General features: G+C 36.5%; 1 protein-coding gene across 4 annotated transcripts in view; it reads right to left on the bottom strand.

Moving 5' to 3' along the window:
* CCDC91 (coiled-coil domain containing 91) overlaps window positions 1–18,259 on the bottom strand; it is a 124,726-nt gene that overhangs the window by 19,894 nt on the left and 86,573 nt on the right. For 2 of the 4 annotated variants that reach the window (XM_032688466.1, XM_032688467.1), the window contains exons 12-13: window positions 10,694–10,807; window positions 9,186–9,398 (exon numbers count right to left, since the gene is read on the bottom strand). In XM_032688466.1, coding sequence (XP_032544357.1) covers window positions 9,186–9,398; window positions 10,694–10,807 — 327 coding nt within the window. The remainder of the gene's footprint in view (window positions 1–9,185; window positions 9,399–10,693; window positions 10,808–18,259) is intronic. The other 2 variants (XM_032688469.1, XM_032688468.1) reach the window with 1 other exon arrangement.

The raw sequence follows: 18,259 nt of genomic DNA on the forward strand, positions 1-18,259 counted from the left end.
TCTTTAATCCTATTAAAGCCACAAAACAGGCCCAGCTGAAGGTGCAGGAAACTGAGCTGAGGAACTCTCAGTGACCCCATCACTACTGTCTCTCTTGGCACTGACCTGTTGGTCACAAGTTCATCCTGGGCATGGTACAGATGTTCTGACATCAGGAGGATTCAGGACATCAACATAGGGACCCCTACATCACATGCTGGATGCAGGTGTGTTCTGTAGTAACATGAGGGTTTGCATTGGTAACCTAAAGCTGAATTCTTCAAATAGCTGATACAGAAATAGAAGACAGGATTAAATGGTTTTAAATTCAACTTTGCTGCATGTCACAGAACTTTATGTTCACTAAACATGACAATGAATTCAGCCAAAAATGGTACAGCTTCATTGCTTTTTTTTAAAGTCAGAAGAAGGGGAAAAAGATGAAAGAAAAATACTCAAGGTGACACCACACTTTAAAAACTGGGAAACTGGTCTGTTAAAATGTGTTGGTGGTAACATTTAGGGTTTGGACTCTCATTAATGTGGCCCAAGGGAAAATATAAACACTCTTTCTGAAATTAAATCTTGAGTTTGCCCACCACAGTCTTGTTTTCAGCTTCAGCTGCTGGCACGTCAGCCTGCAATTGAGGCCTTGCATCAAATGCCAAGCCAAACATTCAGGAACAAGAATGGTAATGACACCCGATTTTGTTCTAAGGCATATTAAAATATAACAAGTATAAAAAAAAAATTAAAAATCACTCATTCGAGATTAATAACTTAAAAGAAACTGATTTTCATAACCTCTCCCACTTGCACTTGTCTTCAAATAATAAACCTTCAGAGGAAAGTTGAAAGTCTGAAATCAAGCACACTTGCAAAACAATGACATATATCAAAATTCTCATAATAACTGGCTTACACTGAAGGGCATAAGCTTTACCTACAAGAGTTCACAACTACATTCTTTGGTGTTGATCCATGATTTTGCAAGTGACTTAACACGAATGGATCAATACATGAAAGTTACTAATCTGTAACACAAATCTTTGCCAGTGGGATCCTTCCTATTCACAATTGTAAGATACACTAATATCAGAACTCTGTCACTGGAACATTTTCTATCAGCCTCTGTTTAAGTTATCTCTCTTATTCCCACCTTCTTTTCCTAAATATGCTGCATTCAAGGTGAGAGTTTTTTCCCTCTCTGTCTCCGAGTCTCTGGCAGTATTCCTCCGTAATCTCAACTCGTAGATGGATTGAGAGTATCAGATGAAATGAAAGCTACAGCCTCTGTCCCAGGTAAGGAATTGGATCTCTTGTCCAAGAAGGGAATGGTCAATCCTGTCCATCATAACCCCAGGTTCTGTGATGTCTCATTACATAGGTACTACCCCCTATACAGGAAAAATTGCAGTCTGGATCTACAGGGGATGTATGGAGTATCTTATATAATCACTGCTCTAATACACTTATCCCTGATGAAAACCAGGGTTGCAAATTAATCTGACTGTGAGAGTAGATTGTGAATCAAACCAGAGATTAACAATAGCTTACCTGTCACAGGAGAAATGGAAGCTACCAATTCAGCAAGGAGACAAAGGAAAGAGTGTTCCAGGAATCGTAATAGAACTTGTTCCACTACTAATAGTGTTAACTTGAAGAATATGAGATATAACATAGTCTAGTCTGCCTACCCAAGAAACCAAATTCCAAGCTTTATCATTAGAAGCAGCTCCTTAATATGAATAACAAAAATGTGACAAAGTAGGCATCAATTCATGGCCTAACCTACACCACCGTGCAGAAACCCTCCACTTTTATTTGCAGAGTTCATGGATTTCTTTAATCAAAGGGTGGTGAGACACTGGGGCAGGTTGTCCAGAGAAGCTGTGGATGCTCCATCCCTGGAAGAGCTCAAGGCCAGGTTGGATGGTGCCCTGAGTCATCTAGTGAAAGGTGCCTCTGCCCACAGTGGGGGCGGGGGGGTTGAGACTACAGGATCTTCAAGGTCCCTTCCAACCCAAACCACTCTGTGATTCTATGATTTTGGTCTGAAAGCAGGTGCTGTGTGTTTGTTGTGCCTTCCCTGGAGTAAGTAATTAGAAAGAATGCAGAGTGCTGGATCGTTATTCCTGTCCTAAGCGATAGCTGGAAGCAGTTGGCAGCAAACACTTTTTAACCATGCAAGTACATCAGTACTTAACATGGATCACACCAGCACTCCTCCTGGAACCAAAATGTCAACCATGTATTTTGAAAACCTGAATATATAATAAAAAATTAACAGTCTAGTTACTGAAGTTAGTGTAGTACTGGGAACAGTTCTTTTCTGTTCAATCTGTTCAATCTGAGACATTAGTAGCTGTTTTAGAAGCCTTTCAAAGTACACTCATTTCACATTCACATGCAGTACATTTCTGAAAGACAGGTAAGGAGGTTTCTTCTTTTATTTCCATCATCATGCCAGTCAGTTGTACAAATATATACTTTAATAGAAATAGTGAATAATTGTGCAAATTTACTTATAAGAAAATAAATACTGGATGTGCCCAGTTAAAAACTTTAGGCATACTTTACATAAATAAAGTAGAAGAATTAGTTTATAATCTAAATGTAATTATCACCTCAAGTATCTGAGCTCTTGGATTTAAAGCTACATTAGGAGTCAGATTTCAAGGGAAGAATTGGTTGAGTTTCAATGGTTACTGGCAGTAGCAGCAGATGTATCAAAAAAGTAACTATCATGCACCTATAGAAGCACAGAGAGAAAAGCAAAGGTGCAGTCAATATAACAAAAGTCTAGAAAGCAACCAATTTAATAATTCCAGAAAGACAAAATATAGATAATCAATAGTTGAACTCTACGTCAGCTCTTAGCTGGACAGGAAGACAAAATGCTATGAAAAAATTGCTTAATATGCAACACACCACAATTACAACAATGAGTGTGAAGACTTGTGTGTGGGTGAGATTCTTCTAGAAAGATAATGTCACCTTTGTAAGTAGAAAATTACAAATCAATAGCAAGAAAAAAACATGGAATTTTATCTGTCTCACAAGAGGGTCCAATAAACCTTTTTTATTTTCTATTAAACTGATGTTTGAAGGTGTTTTCTGGTCATAACATTGTTTTCAAATTCCTTTTTACAATCATAGCCAGTTTCAGCCTCCAGACAGACATCTTATTTCTCTTCTACTGTACTGATCTTCCCTATTAATTTGATCTAGTTCTTCATACAAAAAGGGCTATAAATTACAAGGTCCTTATTAAGACTATATGACCTATATGCTAACTAAGGTGTTTATGACAATATTGTAAAAAAATAAAGTTTTCTTTCAACTGCAGCACTAAGATATGCAAAGGGAGAACTTTTAGTCTGATTTTTTTAAAGACAAACTTCATTGACCATTTTCTGTGATGATTCTGATGGATGAATAACAGAGCAACTATGTAAAGGTTCACATATCTTCTCATATGTTAATGAGTGAATTACAGACAGTTTCTCAGACAATTTGAACAACCCAAAGGAATTTCCTGCCTCTCCCTAACAAGGTGGATAAATCTAATTAAACTTGAACTTCATGCACTCTTTTACAGTCTTTACCTTAAATAACGGAATATAAGACATTAGTTTTCATCACAAAATCTTCTCTTAGAATATTAAAAAATGAGGAACCTGCAAAGAAAAGACTTCATATATTAGGAAAACAACCTACACACATAACAAGGGTTAGTAGCAATTGAAACATAGATCACCTTCCACAATCTATATTGGTAAAGGTGCTTTTGAGATAGATGTTATGGGCTTTGTAGCTCATCTACAAAATCAAAGGTAAACAAAGTAAGTTCTAAAACTGCATTCATGATAAATCAAATCTGGATGACTATATTTAATTATGAAATGTAATACGTGGCACTTAAAAAAAACTGAACTGGGATTTCGTACCATAACCAAACCAAAAAGACAGTGTATCAGTTAGAAACCTACTCCAAAGGGAAATTAAAGGTCTAGCTGTTTGGCTTCAGACAAAATAAACATACAAAATACACAAATACACTCCATAAATCCAGTAGACTATTAAAAATAACCCTGATAAACAAGGATAGCCATGGGGAAAATTAGCAGTGTTAATCTGATTTACTTGGAGGGATTTTCTGCAGTCTTAATCACTTTGATCAATTGATTGCTATTTTTCTTCCCTTAAAAAGCATTGTTTCTACAATATATCTGTGCACAGAATGAAATGCACAATTTCCTCTCCAAATGGTAAATACCTATTTCTTTCCAGAATAATCCCACTGAAACTGGGAAAATGTATGACTTGCCCGTACCCAAGAGGACCTGACCTTATACAAAGGTGTTTTATCAGGATAAACTAGTATTTTCCAAATATTCCAAGTCTTTTTGAGAAAAGAACAAAAATAATTCTGGTTCCACAGAGGGAGGAACCTCCCACACATCCTGTTGGCTGGACAAAGCTGCACAGAAAGCACCTGGTCAGAGAAGCAGGAAATGGGCCTGGAATTGTAGTTTCCAAAAATACCTGTATTATTACCAAACTAAAGGAGTAAATTCTCTATGCAGACTCAGAAGAGAAAAACTTGGCTTTTTCTTCATTTTACTGTAAGACAGCACAGCTTATACCAGCTTGCCAGTGATCCTTAAATATAAATTCTGTTGTTGAAATAGTCCTTAGTTTCCACAATATCAGAAAAGAAATGATCTATTACATACTGAACCCCAAAAACATGACTCTTTAGCTTTTGCAACTCTGAAGTGTGCACTTACATTTTGGTAAACATTAGTCAGAGAAATGCAATGTTTAGTTATGTTTTCTTCTAAAGGTTATGAGGCACAGCTGCACAAATCATATGGGAACACACAGTAGTACAGTGAGTTTCATTGTAATGGTGACATCTTTGCTCCCAGTTTCTGTCCCTTAAATCAGGATGGGAGTGCATTTATGACAAGTGTCTGACTTTCAGGGAAATAGGGGCTGCAAAAACAAGTCTGTCATTCAAATGTTTACTCAAGTCCTCACTTGTGAGCTTTCCCTGCTAGGTCAAAATACGCCCTTTAAAGCTGTTTACAATGAGCAGACAAAACGTGACTGCTTAATATACTTAGTTTTGCTGTCAGAAAACAAGCAGTACATTTTCCTGAGGGAAGATGATGACAGTGTAAATAGGAAAAATTAAAATTTTCTTGCTGGCTGGCTATGTTGGTTCAGAAACTACAACTATAAGAAATGTTTAATCTAAGTATTTATCTCACGGAGTGAATCTTTGTAGTTTAGAAAATTCCTTTAAATAACCTATTCAGCATAACATTTATTTGGTAGGAAACTCTCGTGACTTACTTTGTTCTACATATGCCACCTTCAAGAATTAATTTTCTTCTCTGCACAGCTAATTAAATTAAAAATCAAAAAAGTAGATAAATAGTAGGCACAATAACATTAGACCACTACATTTTTGTCTGCTATAAATATTCAAACTATAACATATTGAATGACTATATTTTTAAGCATTGAATTGCAATGAATAGTTTGTAAATTACTAAACTATGAGATTTATAAACAACTTCCAACCTGTAGCACAGAAAATAAAACACTGGAATTGGACAACAGAATACTTTTGTAGATCTCCATACCACAAAGTTTCCTAACATTTGTGTGATTTTAAGAATTAACAGTGCATAGTTTTTAAAAAAAAGCAAATAACATCTGCAGATTATGTACAAGAAGTCTGAACACTGTTTAAGTATGAAAAAAAAATATGAAGCGGAGTAAAGAATTTCCTGATCTTTCTAACAGCAAATAATTGGAAACAGATCTTAGTTTGAAGTACAGTAGTGACCAATTAATTACTTCGATCATTAGAATTTTAATAACATATCTGGATATATAAAATTCAGGCAGGACTCTAGGTGACTGTGACATACACACATATACTTGCTTAAATCAGTATTACACAGCTTTCAATATTTTCAGACTTTCTGAATTATTGAAAAACTGTTTTTATTAAATTGGGGCTTTTTTTTTTGCATTCTATCTGATAATAATATAAAAAAATCATCCCTGCCAGTCATATAAAATAGAGGAAACTTCTCTTGTTCTTCCACTCACATATTTGGAATGCTTTTAACATACCTCTGAAATTTCAGTCAACTTTGTAATTACATCACACACAGAAGCAAATAACAATCATGGAGGTTCCTCAGAACTGCTCACAAACTGCACTTTAGGACAAAGCTATGTTTATATTCACTTTATTCAGGACCAGCAAACTAAAGGAAAGTGTGTTCGGCAAATGGGCCAAGGCCCCACGTGAAGTCCACACGAACTGGAGCAGGGATAGGCCCAGCCTTTCTTTATCCTCCTAAAAGAGCAGCATGTAACCATCAGTCAGGTCTTTAAGCAAAAATATTCCAAGAGCAGTACAGTTGTACAGGGAACTGCTATGTCTATGTCTCACAGTCCAGGGATCGAGGTTTTGGAGCTCTCATCCCAGGCTATAGTTTACAGGACATTAGGCTCTACTTCTTGCCCTGATCCCCAGGTAATAAATACAGATGTAAGTCTATACACACACATACATATAAGAGCCTACATACAGACATGTGCATGTATGCCACCACGTCAGCATGATGTTTTAACAAAACAAAACTATCAACCCTTGGAAAAACCCAGAGCTGTTCCACCTAATAAGAGGGAACACCTTCACAAATATTCAGTATAAAACCAAACACTAGAATTTTTAAACAATTAATGCAAAAAGCCGGTAAATGCTCCCCAGCATTTACTACCACAGGCATGGGGAGCCTCAAGGGCTGGACTATGTGACTTAGTACATCTTGGGTCACTTAATGTGCTGGGGCTTGTCACAGCACTAGATGTTTCCAGAGCAGTCAGATATCAGGGACCATAATGCAGGCCCAGAGGGGACAGGACTGTGAACATCAGGCAACAAAAGATAATAGTGACAAATGACTTCAGTGAATCTTGAGCTCACATCAAAATGAACGGATTCTCAAGGACAACTATTTTCTTACTCTTTACTCATCTCACTCAAACCAGACTGTAAGATTTTGCTTCCCTCTCCATCCATGTCTCAGATACAGGTGGCACACATATACGCACTGGATACAAAACAAGAATAACATTTATTTCTCTGACAGAAGTGGAAGCAGTGGCTTGCCATTTAGTCATCCTTCAGTGCCCACCTCCTTTTTACCCGTGTGCTTCACTTCACCTCTGTCCCCTCATTTCCCACCCCACCAGCAGCAAGGTAAAGCATTGTTTCGCCTTCCTGACACTTATATGCAAACACAGGCATAGCAACTCTACATGGTCAAATATACCTTCAGGCAATTAATAAAGATAAATTTCTGGACATAATGTGGATGTATCTTCGCTGGAGAAAGCAAGTGCGGCTAATAGTTGTAGCAAGTGTATTCAAATTTGACTTAGAACAGTTCTTCAGGGTGTTATGAATATTACATAAACCTCTACAAGTCTGATAGGTATAGATGTCTTTGAACAGATAGAACAGTCTTACTCTAGTTCAGTTTCTATGCTTCATAAAGGTGGCTGTTACAAAATAATCATGAAATAATAAAGAATGAAATTCCTGACTGTAATTTCCTTCACGTCTTAGATACCCAGATTCTTAAGATGTTACCTGTGGCAACATAAAAATACCATTTTTCTAGTATCAAATTCTTCATATAATATAGAATGGAGAAAACAAACTAAAGACTGTGGTACATAACTTAAATTGTTGCCAATACAGTGCTGTACATCTGTAAAAACTTGGGATTATATTTGAAGTATGAAATGGCATAATGACAATGCATGGTCCATCTTTCATTTATTGTTTAAAAACACCTGTTTCTATCCCAGTTTACTTATTTTTAGCTTGCAGTGTTCTTTATTTGAAGGTGAAAACAAGTGCCAGCTAATTCTCTGCCAGCTTAAGTGACTTTTTTCGTTTCAATACAGAGGAAGGTAGGTTTGTCCTTGTCATCATTTTAGCACAATGATATTCCTGTTTTTTGTTAAGTAACTTTCTACTAATTTAAATAACCCCCTGCATTTGTCCATTTTCTTCAGTAAGTGGCTGTTAAGCTCTATATACGCCACTGATATGCTGGTTTCATGGTTGGTAGGTCTCAACACTTTTGGAAATGCAACAGGAATTTTCTACGGTTTACTTTCAATCTATACGTTACGTTGACACAAATGATTTCTACAAATAGTTATCAAATTAATCTGTTTTTAAAAAGACTCGTTCACAATCAATTCTTTCCAACTCAAAGCAAATCTTAATATTATTTATTTACTATTATTTACAATATCATGTTGGACTACATTCATAATGCACTGCAGATCTTGTGGCATTGCCAGATCCAACTTCTATAAGCTGTTATGGAAATTCTTCCAAGAGTCCAAGCACAAATACAGCTGTAAATAGTCATTAATATTTTAAAATATTTGTAGCAAAACTCTAGCTGCCAAAACCACAATTGGATTTCTTAAACTGATATCACAACTATTTTATAATAGTATTTGTGTGTTAATTTTTTTATTAATTATATAAACCTTACTAAAAAAAAGCTTTAATAAATAAATTGCTAAGCAATTACAAGCTACTTTGAAAATTGATATATTGATGAAATGTAATTTGTACTATTAGAAAACAAGGTGGATAAGAATCAGTTTATGGCCCCTTTTTTCGTGTGCCCATGTCCTGTGGTTTGAAGGATTCTACAAACTGATTTTCAAAACAACGATGAAAAGTATAGAGGGTATGTTACCTTTGCAAGTTTATAACTGGGATGCCCCCATCACTCAAAGGACAACAATAGTCACAGAATCCCAGAGAAGAAAACAAGGCATTTACCCTGAGTTCTTTCTAGGAATTCCTTCCATAAGCTGCTACATTTTAGCATAGTCCATAAACTATATTTGTTACTCTTACAGGTACATGGGCTTTGACCAAGGTCCATTTCCTCTGCCTGTTATGTAATCATATAAAAGCTATTATGCCGAATGATTTGAAGTTAAATACATCTTTCACTCCCAAATACAGGCAGTCTCTCTAAATCCTATGCCAGAAAAATCTAGTTGTCCTTATAGATGATTTTTTAAAAAAATAAATGGATATGTGTCAATTGATCAATATGAGAAAAAAAACTGACTGAAACACTTTGGTATACAAGAACTCTAGGAAATGAATGGAACTTATGCTCCTTCAGGATAAACCAAAGAGGATTTTGGTTTTTTGAAGATGACGTTTTCATTGTTTCAATGCTTTGTGAAAACTTCACAAGGGCAAGACAGGTAAACAGAAGCCAGGCAATGACATAATGGCAATGAGCTCCAACTCTGTGCATTCTGGCAAAATTCCATTCCTAGCAAAAGTGGAAATCCAAGAGATTAAGGACAGATGAACTGCTATTGAAGTATCTGCAGGAAATGACTGTCAATTCAACATGGTGTGATCTGTCAGCAGCGAGGAGCCTGCAGTAGATGGCCTGGATGGTCTGCTCTAGAAGTCCTACTGACCAATTTATTTATGACACAAGTTATTTTAATAGTAGACCTACTTTCACCTTCCTCACAGCTTATCCTTTGTCAATAGCTGACTTCAGCTATGCTCAAACATCCTTATGGATCATGTTTTGCACCGGATTCTGTTTAAATGTCTTTGCAAATAAAACAAATCCTGCTAAAAGGAAATGTCTCCACACAGAATTACGGAAGGCACTCACCCAACAGTAAGGTTAACTAGTAGCAGAGTGAAACTTCTGAAGGCAAATCCTATTTACCATAATACCACTCAACCCATAAAATCAGGGAATACAGAGGCAGTGGCCTAATGCATTATTTCTACTTCCTTCTCAGGATAACATTACCAATTAAAGTCAAGTAGAGTGATTTTATTTATTGAGAATACTGAAACTGTACCTCAGGCTGCTACTGCTGTATGAAAAGGGTTTTTAAAAATTACTTTTTGTTTATGTTTTTATAAAGAGCTTCAAAGGGGAGAAATGTGTTATATTTTTTCTCCTCCAACTCAACACAAAACAAAGTTCTTTGAGTTACATTTTACTGTTTATACACAAGCATTAAACTACCTCTATATAGCATTAACAGAACAATTGAAACCAACTTTCAGAACATTACAAGATTTCATAACAAGTCCAATGCACTGGCTATAAATCATTCTCAACAGACTACCAGTACATTTTCAAGTTGTATATACCCTTATAATGTGGGTTGAGAGGAAAAGTTAATGACCTCTTTGTGCATGCAAACTGCACAATAAAGGTCATTTGTTAACATAAAATAGCATCTGTTAGTTATACTGAAATGTTTTCAATGAACTGAACTCAGATCACAATTTGAATCTGACAGACTGTATTTATGCCCCCATCTTTATGTTACTGTAATAAGAAATGTTGTAAATTTTAACCAAAATGATAATTTCTGCTTTTTGGCTTGAATGAATGTAAAGGTCTATAAATATATATATGAAAAGAAATATATCATAATAACAAATTGTTTGGAAAAAAATGAGTGAAAGATCTGAAAATCTAACTCCTGATTCTGTTTTCTTGTGCATTTTAAGACACATTTCAGGATTAATGAACTTTATCAATTTTTCACTGCATGAAATGAAACCCATTAGCCAATGGTAACTCACCCTTTTCTGTTCTTTAATATATTCCATCAGTTCCTCTCTTGTCCTTTTCACTGCTTCTTCCATTGCCTTTTCACTTCGTTTCTGCTCCTCCATTAATGCTTCCTTGACAATTTCCTTTTTAAAAGAAAAACATTTAACTGTAAATGTAACAAGTCTTTCACAAATGTAATAAGGGTCATCTCTTTTCTTCCTACTAAAATTATTATCACCTCCACTCTCCTTCTTCAATAATAGTCATCCTAAATATATGCAGAATCTTTTAAAAAAAATTACAAATTCAGTATTTTAAATACCAAAGGGCAAAATAAATGAGGAAAAAAGAGAGAAATAATAATTTTAAAACTGTATTAATAGATGCATAATGTTCCCTGAGAGCAGAAAAAAATAAAGCACTACAGGTATTACTTTCCAACAGAAGCAGGGATGGCAGGGATGTACTAGCTGCTGTTACTAGACCAGACTATTTCAGCTGGAAGAGACCTACAAGATCATCTGGTCCAACTGTCTGAGCCCTTCAGGGCTGATCAGAGATTTTCTAAATGCCTCTGACACACTGACAGGCCTGGGGCACCGACCACCTCTCTGGGAGCCTGTTCCAGTGTCTGACCACCTTCTCACAAAGAAATGCTTCATGATGTTCAGCCTGAACATCCCCTGATGCAGCTTTGAAACATTCCCACAACACCAAAGTTTGTTTCAAAACTATAACCAGAAAGTTTGTGTCCAAGTTTTGGGAATTACCAGGGACATTCTGTACACAGCAGTAAAAAAACCAACAAAGGATACCCACCCAGCCTTGCCTCTAAATTAGCATTACTCTACATCAAAAGCATTACAGTAGAGAAAACCAGGAGCCACTTCTTAAAACATCTCTATCACCTGCAGCACAGCTTATCTGGTTATCAACTCAGGAAACAAATTCCTGCTCTAAAGTCACTGCCCCAAAACTTAAGTCCCAGGTTCCCAGAGCCACTCATGAAATAAGTAACATTATTGAGCCAAAGTGTTCTGCTTCCAAGATTCAGGAGAACAAAGTGACAAACTGAGGTTCCTATAAATCCTGAAAATCTAACATTCTCAGAAACTATAAACATTCAGTAAAAATAGTACCACATAGTATTAAATGATTTGTCAGGGAGATTCTTGAGACAGGGAGATGGAGAGTGTCTCAGAAATCAGGCAGTGGCCTTGGCAATTCCTATGCTTTTGTCCTAGATATTCAAAATTGGAAGTAGCAGAAGCACAAGAGGTGCACCTGCAGAATTAAGGAGGAAATGATGGAAAACCCCCAACGGTTAAAAAAAGGATCACAACAGGACTTCTAGTGTATTTATTCACACATATTTAATTTTTTTTTAAATCAAAACTTGCAGAAAATGAGAGGTAAATATACATGGATTCCTTATTACTCTTCACTGATTAGATATAACACTGTTACCCATAAGTTTGTTTATAGGTTTGCTTGACTGCAGAGTAATATAGACATTTTATGACACATATTTACAACTTTGATTTGTGGGAGGGAGGAAGGTTGGCTGGAGAACAGCTGGAATTCTAAGGTTTTGGAAGTAGAAGATATTTAGGAAGTTACATAATTCATCTGTACATTTAAGATCAGAATTTTACAATATGCTATTCGTGTACAAGATGAAGAATATCACCATTGAATTGTATAAAACTCCATTTCTAAAAGAAGTCTCTTCAGTCGAAGCCTTTCAACTGAAAAAGAAAGCTCTTTTTCTTACCTTTAGCTGTTTGCTCCTTTTCAGCCAAAACGGAATAGTTTCTGCAAAACTACACTTTTGCTATTTTTATAACAGAAATAGTCTAAAATCCCAAATTTAAAATAAGAAACTATGTAGTCCCCACTGTTCTGGAATCCAGCACATATGAAAACCATAGTTGTGAAAGGTGATTATAATTTTTTTCTATTTTAATTCAGTTTACCAAATAAAAGTCCTGAGAAAAAGGTTTCTTTCACTACAGAACTCTGGCAAGACTAACAAAAAAAGTACAGAAGGTTACATATTACAGAAATATGCTGTTCTTGCAATTATATTCTCCTGCCAGTTTAATTTGTCAAAATGTCCCAAAATACTGTCTTGTATTAGAATGTAAAAAAATCCCATCATGTATCCCATTAAAGTCTTCAATGCCCATTAAAGAACTGATAAGGTGCTGCTTAATATATAGAAAATTTTACATTAATAAAATACTTACAATCAATTAAAGTATCCTTGATATGATAAAAAAGGTATCCTTAATATGATACTTGAAACACTATATTGTCCAAATAGATATTTGGACTATAAAATCCAAATAAAAATACAATTAAATTCTACAAGTCTATTAACAAAATGCAAGAAAACAGAAACCACTAGCAATACCTTTACAGAAGACTAGTCTATTACAGCAAGAAAAAAATAAAACTGGAAAGAATTCTTTTCCATGTCCAATGACAAGTTCCTAAAATTAAGACCAGTATTAAAACTCTGAAAAACACAGACCTATGGATAACAGTGAAAGCAAAGTTGTATAACATCCTGTGGAGGCAATGAGCAAGGCATACCAGAATTATGTTAATTTTTACTCTTTGTTATCATTTTTTATTTCTAGAGTAAGAAGTCGATAAAAAAATGTTATTTTCTAATATCATATATCTTTACTTGTTTTACCATTAATAAAACATTACTGATTACTTCTGTAGTGTTAAATAAAGAAGTTGCCTTAACTTTTTAATTTCTTTTTTTTCCTTTGGCAAATTCAGAATACTTAGAAAATCTTATAGTAGGGTTTTATAATAAGGAGATCTAAAGGTTCGCTTCCCAAAAAATTCCAAAGAATTGAAGATTTAAGAATTCAGACAAGTCCCTCATGGTTTTTCAGTGCCTCACTCTACAGCATAAATATTAGATTTTTCTATATATTCCCATCATCCAGCAGTTCAGAAAAGTTTGAATAATCCATCACACTTGAAAAGTCACAGTGCTCAGGTGACTCAGATGCTCCAGTGACTAGAATTGGGAAGCATCATTCCTATTTTCAAAGAGGGCAGAAAGGAAGACTTGGGGAACTACAGACCAGTGAGCCTCACCTCTGTTCCTGGGAAGGTCATGGAACAGATCCTCATGGAAGCAATGCTAAGGCACCTGGAAGACAAGGAGGGGATCCGAGACAGCCAGCACAGCTTCACTAAGGGCAGGTTGTGCCTGACCAGTCTGGTGGCCTTTTATGATGGAGCAACTGTACTGGTTAACAAGGGAAGATTAACTGATGTCATCTAACCAGACTTCTGTAAGGTCTTTGACACGGTCCTCCATGACATCCTTATCTCCAAACTGGAAAGACATGGATTTGAAGGGTGGATAAGGAATTGGCTGGAAGTCCAAGTACAAGGTACTACACCTGGGCCAGGCTCAACACCAGACATAAGTACAGACTGGGAGAAATCCTGCCGAAGGCTCTGGACAGGCTGGGGGTGCTGGTGACAGCAGCTGGACGTGAGCCCAGGTGTGCCCAGGGGGGCAAGAGGCACCTGGCTTGGATCAGCAATAGTGTGGCAGCAGGACCAGTGCAGGGATTGTCCCTCTGTACTGGGCACTGGCGAGGCCACACCTCAAATCCTGTGTCCAGTTCTGGGCCTTTCACTGCTGGAATGACATTGAGGGGCTGAAATGTGTCCAGAGAAGGGAATGGAGCTGGGGAAGGGTCTGGAGAAAAAGTCCTGTGAGCAGCAGCTGAAGGAGCTGGTGGGGCTCAGCCTGAAGAAAGGGAGGCTCAGTGAGGACCTTCTCACTCTCTACAACTCCCTGACAGGTGGGGGTCAGTCTCTTCTCCCAGGTAACAAGAGACAGGACAAGAGAAAACAACCTCAAGTTGTGTCAGGGGAGGTTTAGATTGAATATTGGGAAAAATTACCAGAAGAGTTGTCAAGCATTGGCACAGGCTGCCCAAGCAAGTTGTGGAGTCACCATCCCTAGAGGTATTTAAAAGATGTGTAGATGTGGTACGTAGGGTCATGGTTTAGTGGTGGACTTGGCATGTGGTGGATCTTAAGGGATCATGGTTTAGTGGTGGATCTTAAGGGTTTTTTCTGTAGGGAGAGGTACAATTTTGGAAGAATTCGTGATGGAAAGCTAGAATTTGATTTTGTTTAGGAAGACTGTAAAATGCCTTCTCAAATGGGTTAGATGGCTTTTTTTTTCCTTCCTTCTGCATTTCAGGGAGGGCTATGAGCAAGCCATCTCCCTGGTATGCAGAGAGGTAAAATATTTGCAGACACGTACAAGGCTTCCTCGGGCCAGACATGGTGGGGGAGGAGAGAGAGAAGATACAAAAAGCTTTGGAGAAGTCAGGGCCTTGCCTTTTTCCCCTGGGGCCTGGTGTGCAGGGCAGCATTGTTAAAAAGTGGTCGTTCCATCTAAAATAAACCTTTTTTTTATTCCTTCCACTGCCTTGGCATTCTTGGGAAGAATACATGCATATGTTATACCTTACATTTCCAACCTAAATGACTCGATGATTCATCTACCACATTCCAGTTAACCAAAAAAAATACTGATATATCTTCCAAATATATAAGCATTTCACTGTTTCAGATACTGACTACCTATATTTACCATCTGAAAATCATCCCAGCAGTTACTGTCAACAGACAGATCATGCAGCCATCAGACTGGGCACTCTCATAGGACTGCAGAAAAAGACTCGTCCTTTAGTGGGCTTCATCCCAACACTTGTATTTCCCAGCCTGCTGGCAATTCTCCCCAACACTTTTTTTTTTTGGTGATTAAACTTCACATTCTAGGATGAATCATGTGGATCTATTTCTCTGTGATTTGAATGTCTGTTTCTCGTCTGAGTATAAACGTTACCCTGCTTGCTAAATTCAGGAGAAATGAAACACTACCATAAAACATACAGCCTTCTTCCAGGATATGTCTTAAAAAACAGGTACTAGAACACCTGACAACACTACTGAACTGCCTGACTCGGTTTGGACCGTCCCTTACTTGCAGTTCAAAATGGGCAAACATTGACTCCTGTGCAACAATGACAGACCCCTCAAGATTATCAAAAGACAACTTTGCTTTGATATCAACAAACTGGAAAGAAAACTCCTTTATCCCTTTCATCCAGTTTTCAGAAGGCTTCAAAGCACAACCATCATACAACACCCAGTTCCCTAGTCAGCTCATTTAGGTACTTCTGACCTTAATCAGTGATATTAGTTTTTCCTTCTGTGAAAAGAACCCTCACTCCTTCTTCTATATAATATTTCACAAAGTACTCTTCTCTAAGTACTCAAAGTCACTGTCTTTGCTCTATTTCTGCCATTAAATATCAACTATATAAAGGTATTTAAACTTGAATATTACCTATTACTACTGTTCAACAGTCTTCACTGCATGTATACCCATCAGCATGTGCTTACTTTTACTTCAACTCTTTCTTTGTTCTTTCCTATTCTGCTATATTTACCTTTAGATTTTATCCTAAAAGATTTCAGTTGTAAAGGTAAAAATTGGCCCTTACTTCATCTTTAACTAAAGAGGGTATAGCATTATTTGAGGCTGTTAGTGAGAGTCCAGGAAATGGGAAAACCCCATTTCCCATAAGAAGGTGGGGAAGAGCACTCCACAAGCTGCACTTGAGGTGTAACTGAGGTGCAATTCTTTCCTCCCCACACCCTGTTTTTTTTTAGTATTTGATCAGAGGTTGGAGTACTAAATGATAGTCACAAAGTTAGCTGCTTTACATGACTCTGTATATATGTGCTTGACATGACACCAGTTAGAAGATTAGAATACCTAATAAAAAATAAAATACTCAAGTATTTTTTCAAGTACTCAATTGATAAATCATATTCAACCATATATTAGGAATGACAACCACACAATCACAATATATAAATCTGCAGGAAGACAGAAAGAAAAAAGCACTGTACTGTATATACCAGAAAACTCCAGTCAGTATATAAAAATAAAGCAAGCCATATATTGGTTTGCAATTTATAGGAAAATTCTTTTGTTTCCACACAAGGATCAGGTGGCAGTACTAAATTTTATCTAGGAAATGCAGCCACAGACTGCAATGTTTGTGGTTTTTCAGAAAATAGTAACCCTCAAATTATAACGTCTGTGGTTATAACTACTACAATCTACTTCTGAAGTCAGACATGGTTAAAGTCTGCATGCAGTGAACTATGCCTTTTCCAGACTTCGCAAGCATATTAAAAAATAAACTCATCTAATGGCAGGGATCTCTTTCCACTCAGTGCTACTAAGTTGTGCCATTCCTCACACACTCAAGATTACACAACATTTTCGTTTAAAGTGTCTCCATAAACACTGGCCACACTAATGTTTCTGCAAGAAGGCAGAAAAACCAAGAAGAAAGTGAAACTGGAAATAATGGTTGGCTATCCTCTCGAGAGAAATGTAAGCAAATGCTCCCACTGAAAGGTGAACAATATGTAAAGGCAGTAGGAATTGGAGATGTCCTTTGAAGAGCAAGTTCTTCTCCAGCACATCATTTGATTATCGACTGACTATTTGGGCAGGAATCAAGATACAGAGAAAAAACCCAACAACTTCTTGTATGAATCCACTAGATATCAGACATGAAGAGCAATGTTACAATAGTCCAAGCCTGTTGCTGAAAAAATACCTTTTCTTCTTCCAAAGATTAACACTCTCCCACCCCATCAAAATACTACAAAGTCTAAAAAAGTTGTTCCTGGAATTACATTACAAAATATGTAATTTTTCTGGGTATTTCAGAAACAGAATAAATGGAGTATTTCAATCTGACTCCTCCATCAGCTTCTACAACCCTTGTAAAAGATGGAAGAAATAACAAATGGACAAAGAGACACTGATAAACTATTTTGTATTCACTTAACTGGCAATGTCCTCAAATCTCTGTATATCACAGATGCAAAGAGAAGGAAATGAAATTAATACTGTGTGTTACATGGAAATCCTCCCAAGTCAAAAGGCATCACAGAAGAAGGGCAAGCAATGACAATATCATGAATATTTTATGGGTAAAAGTTGGTTTTCTGGTAACAAATGCTATAAATATAGTGACTAATGATGAGAAAGAGACTACAAACCCTGAAGCAGAGAAAAAAAGCAGTTTATAGACTATTTAACAATGAAAGAGTGATGAAGTAAAGGGATGGAAAGTTATAACTATAATTATGGCAGTATTTTGAAAGGAAAACCTATAGTTAGGAGAGAAAAAAAAAGATGCATTAATAAAAATATAGGAAAAGTGGGAGCTTGGATGAAAACTGTACCTATGTTTTTAGATATGATATGTCATCTCCTACATATTTGATGCTTAAATACCCAGCACCCTGTAAACAATTATATTTACAATTAGATCTGAAACAAAACTACTGTGTACAACAAACAAAAAAAATTAAGACAAATAAGTAGATACACAATATGGAATTAATTCACAGATTTCAAAATCAGGAAAGGTGCATGAACTTGCAAGCCATGTTCTCTATTTTTTTAAGATAATGAGTCTGTGGGGGCAATAAACAAAATTCCATAG

This window comes from Chiroxiphia lanceolata, chromosome 5 (assembly GCF_009829145.1).
Source record: "Chiroxiphia lanceolata isolate bChiLan1 chromosome 5, bChiLan1.pri, whole genome shotgun sequence".
NCBI classification, from domain to species: Eukaryota; Metazoa; Chordata; class Aves; order Passeriformes; family Pipridae; genus Chiroxiphia; species Chiroxiphia lanceolata.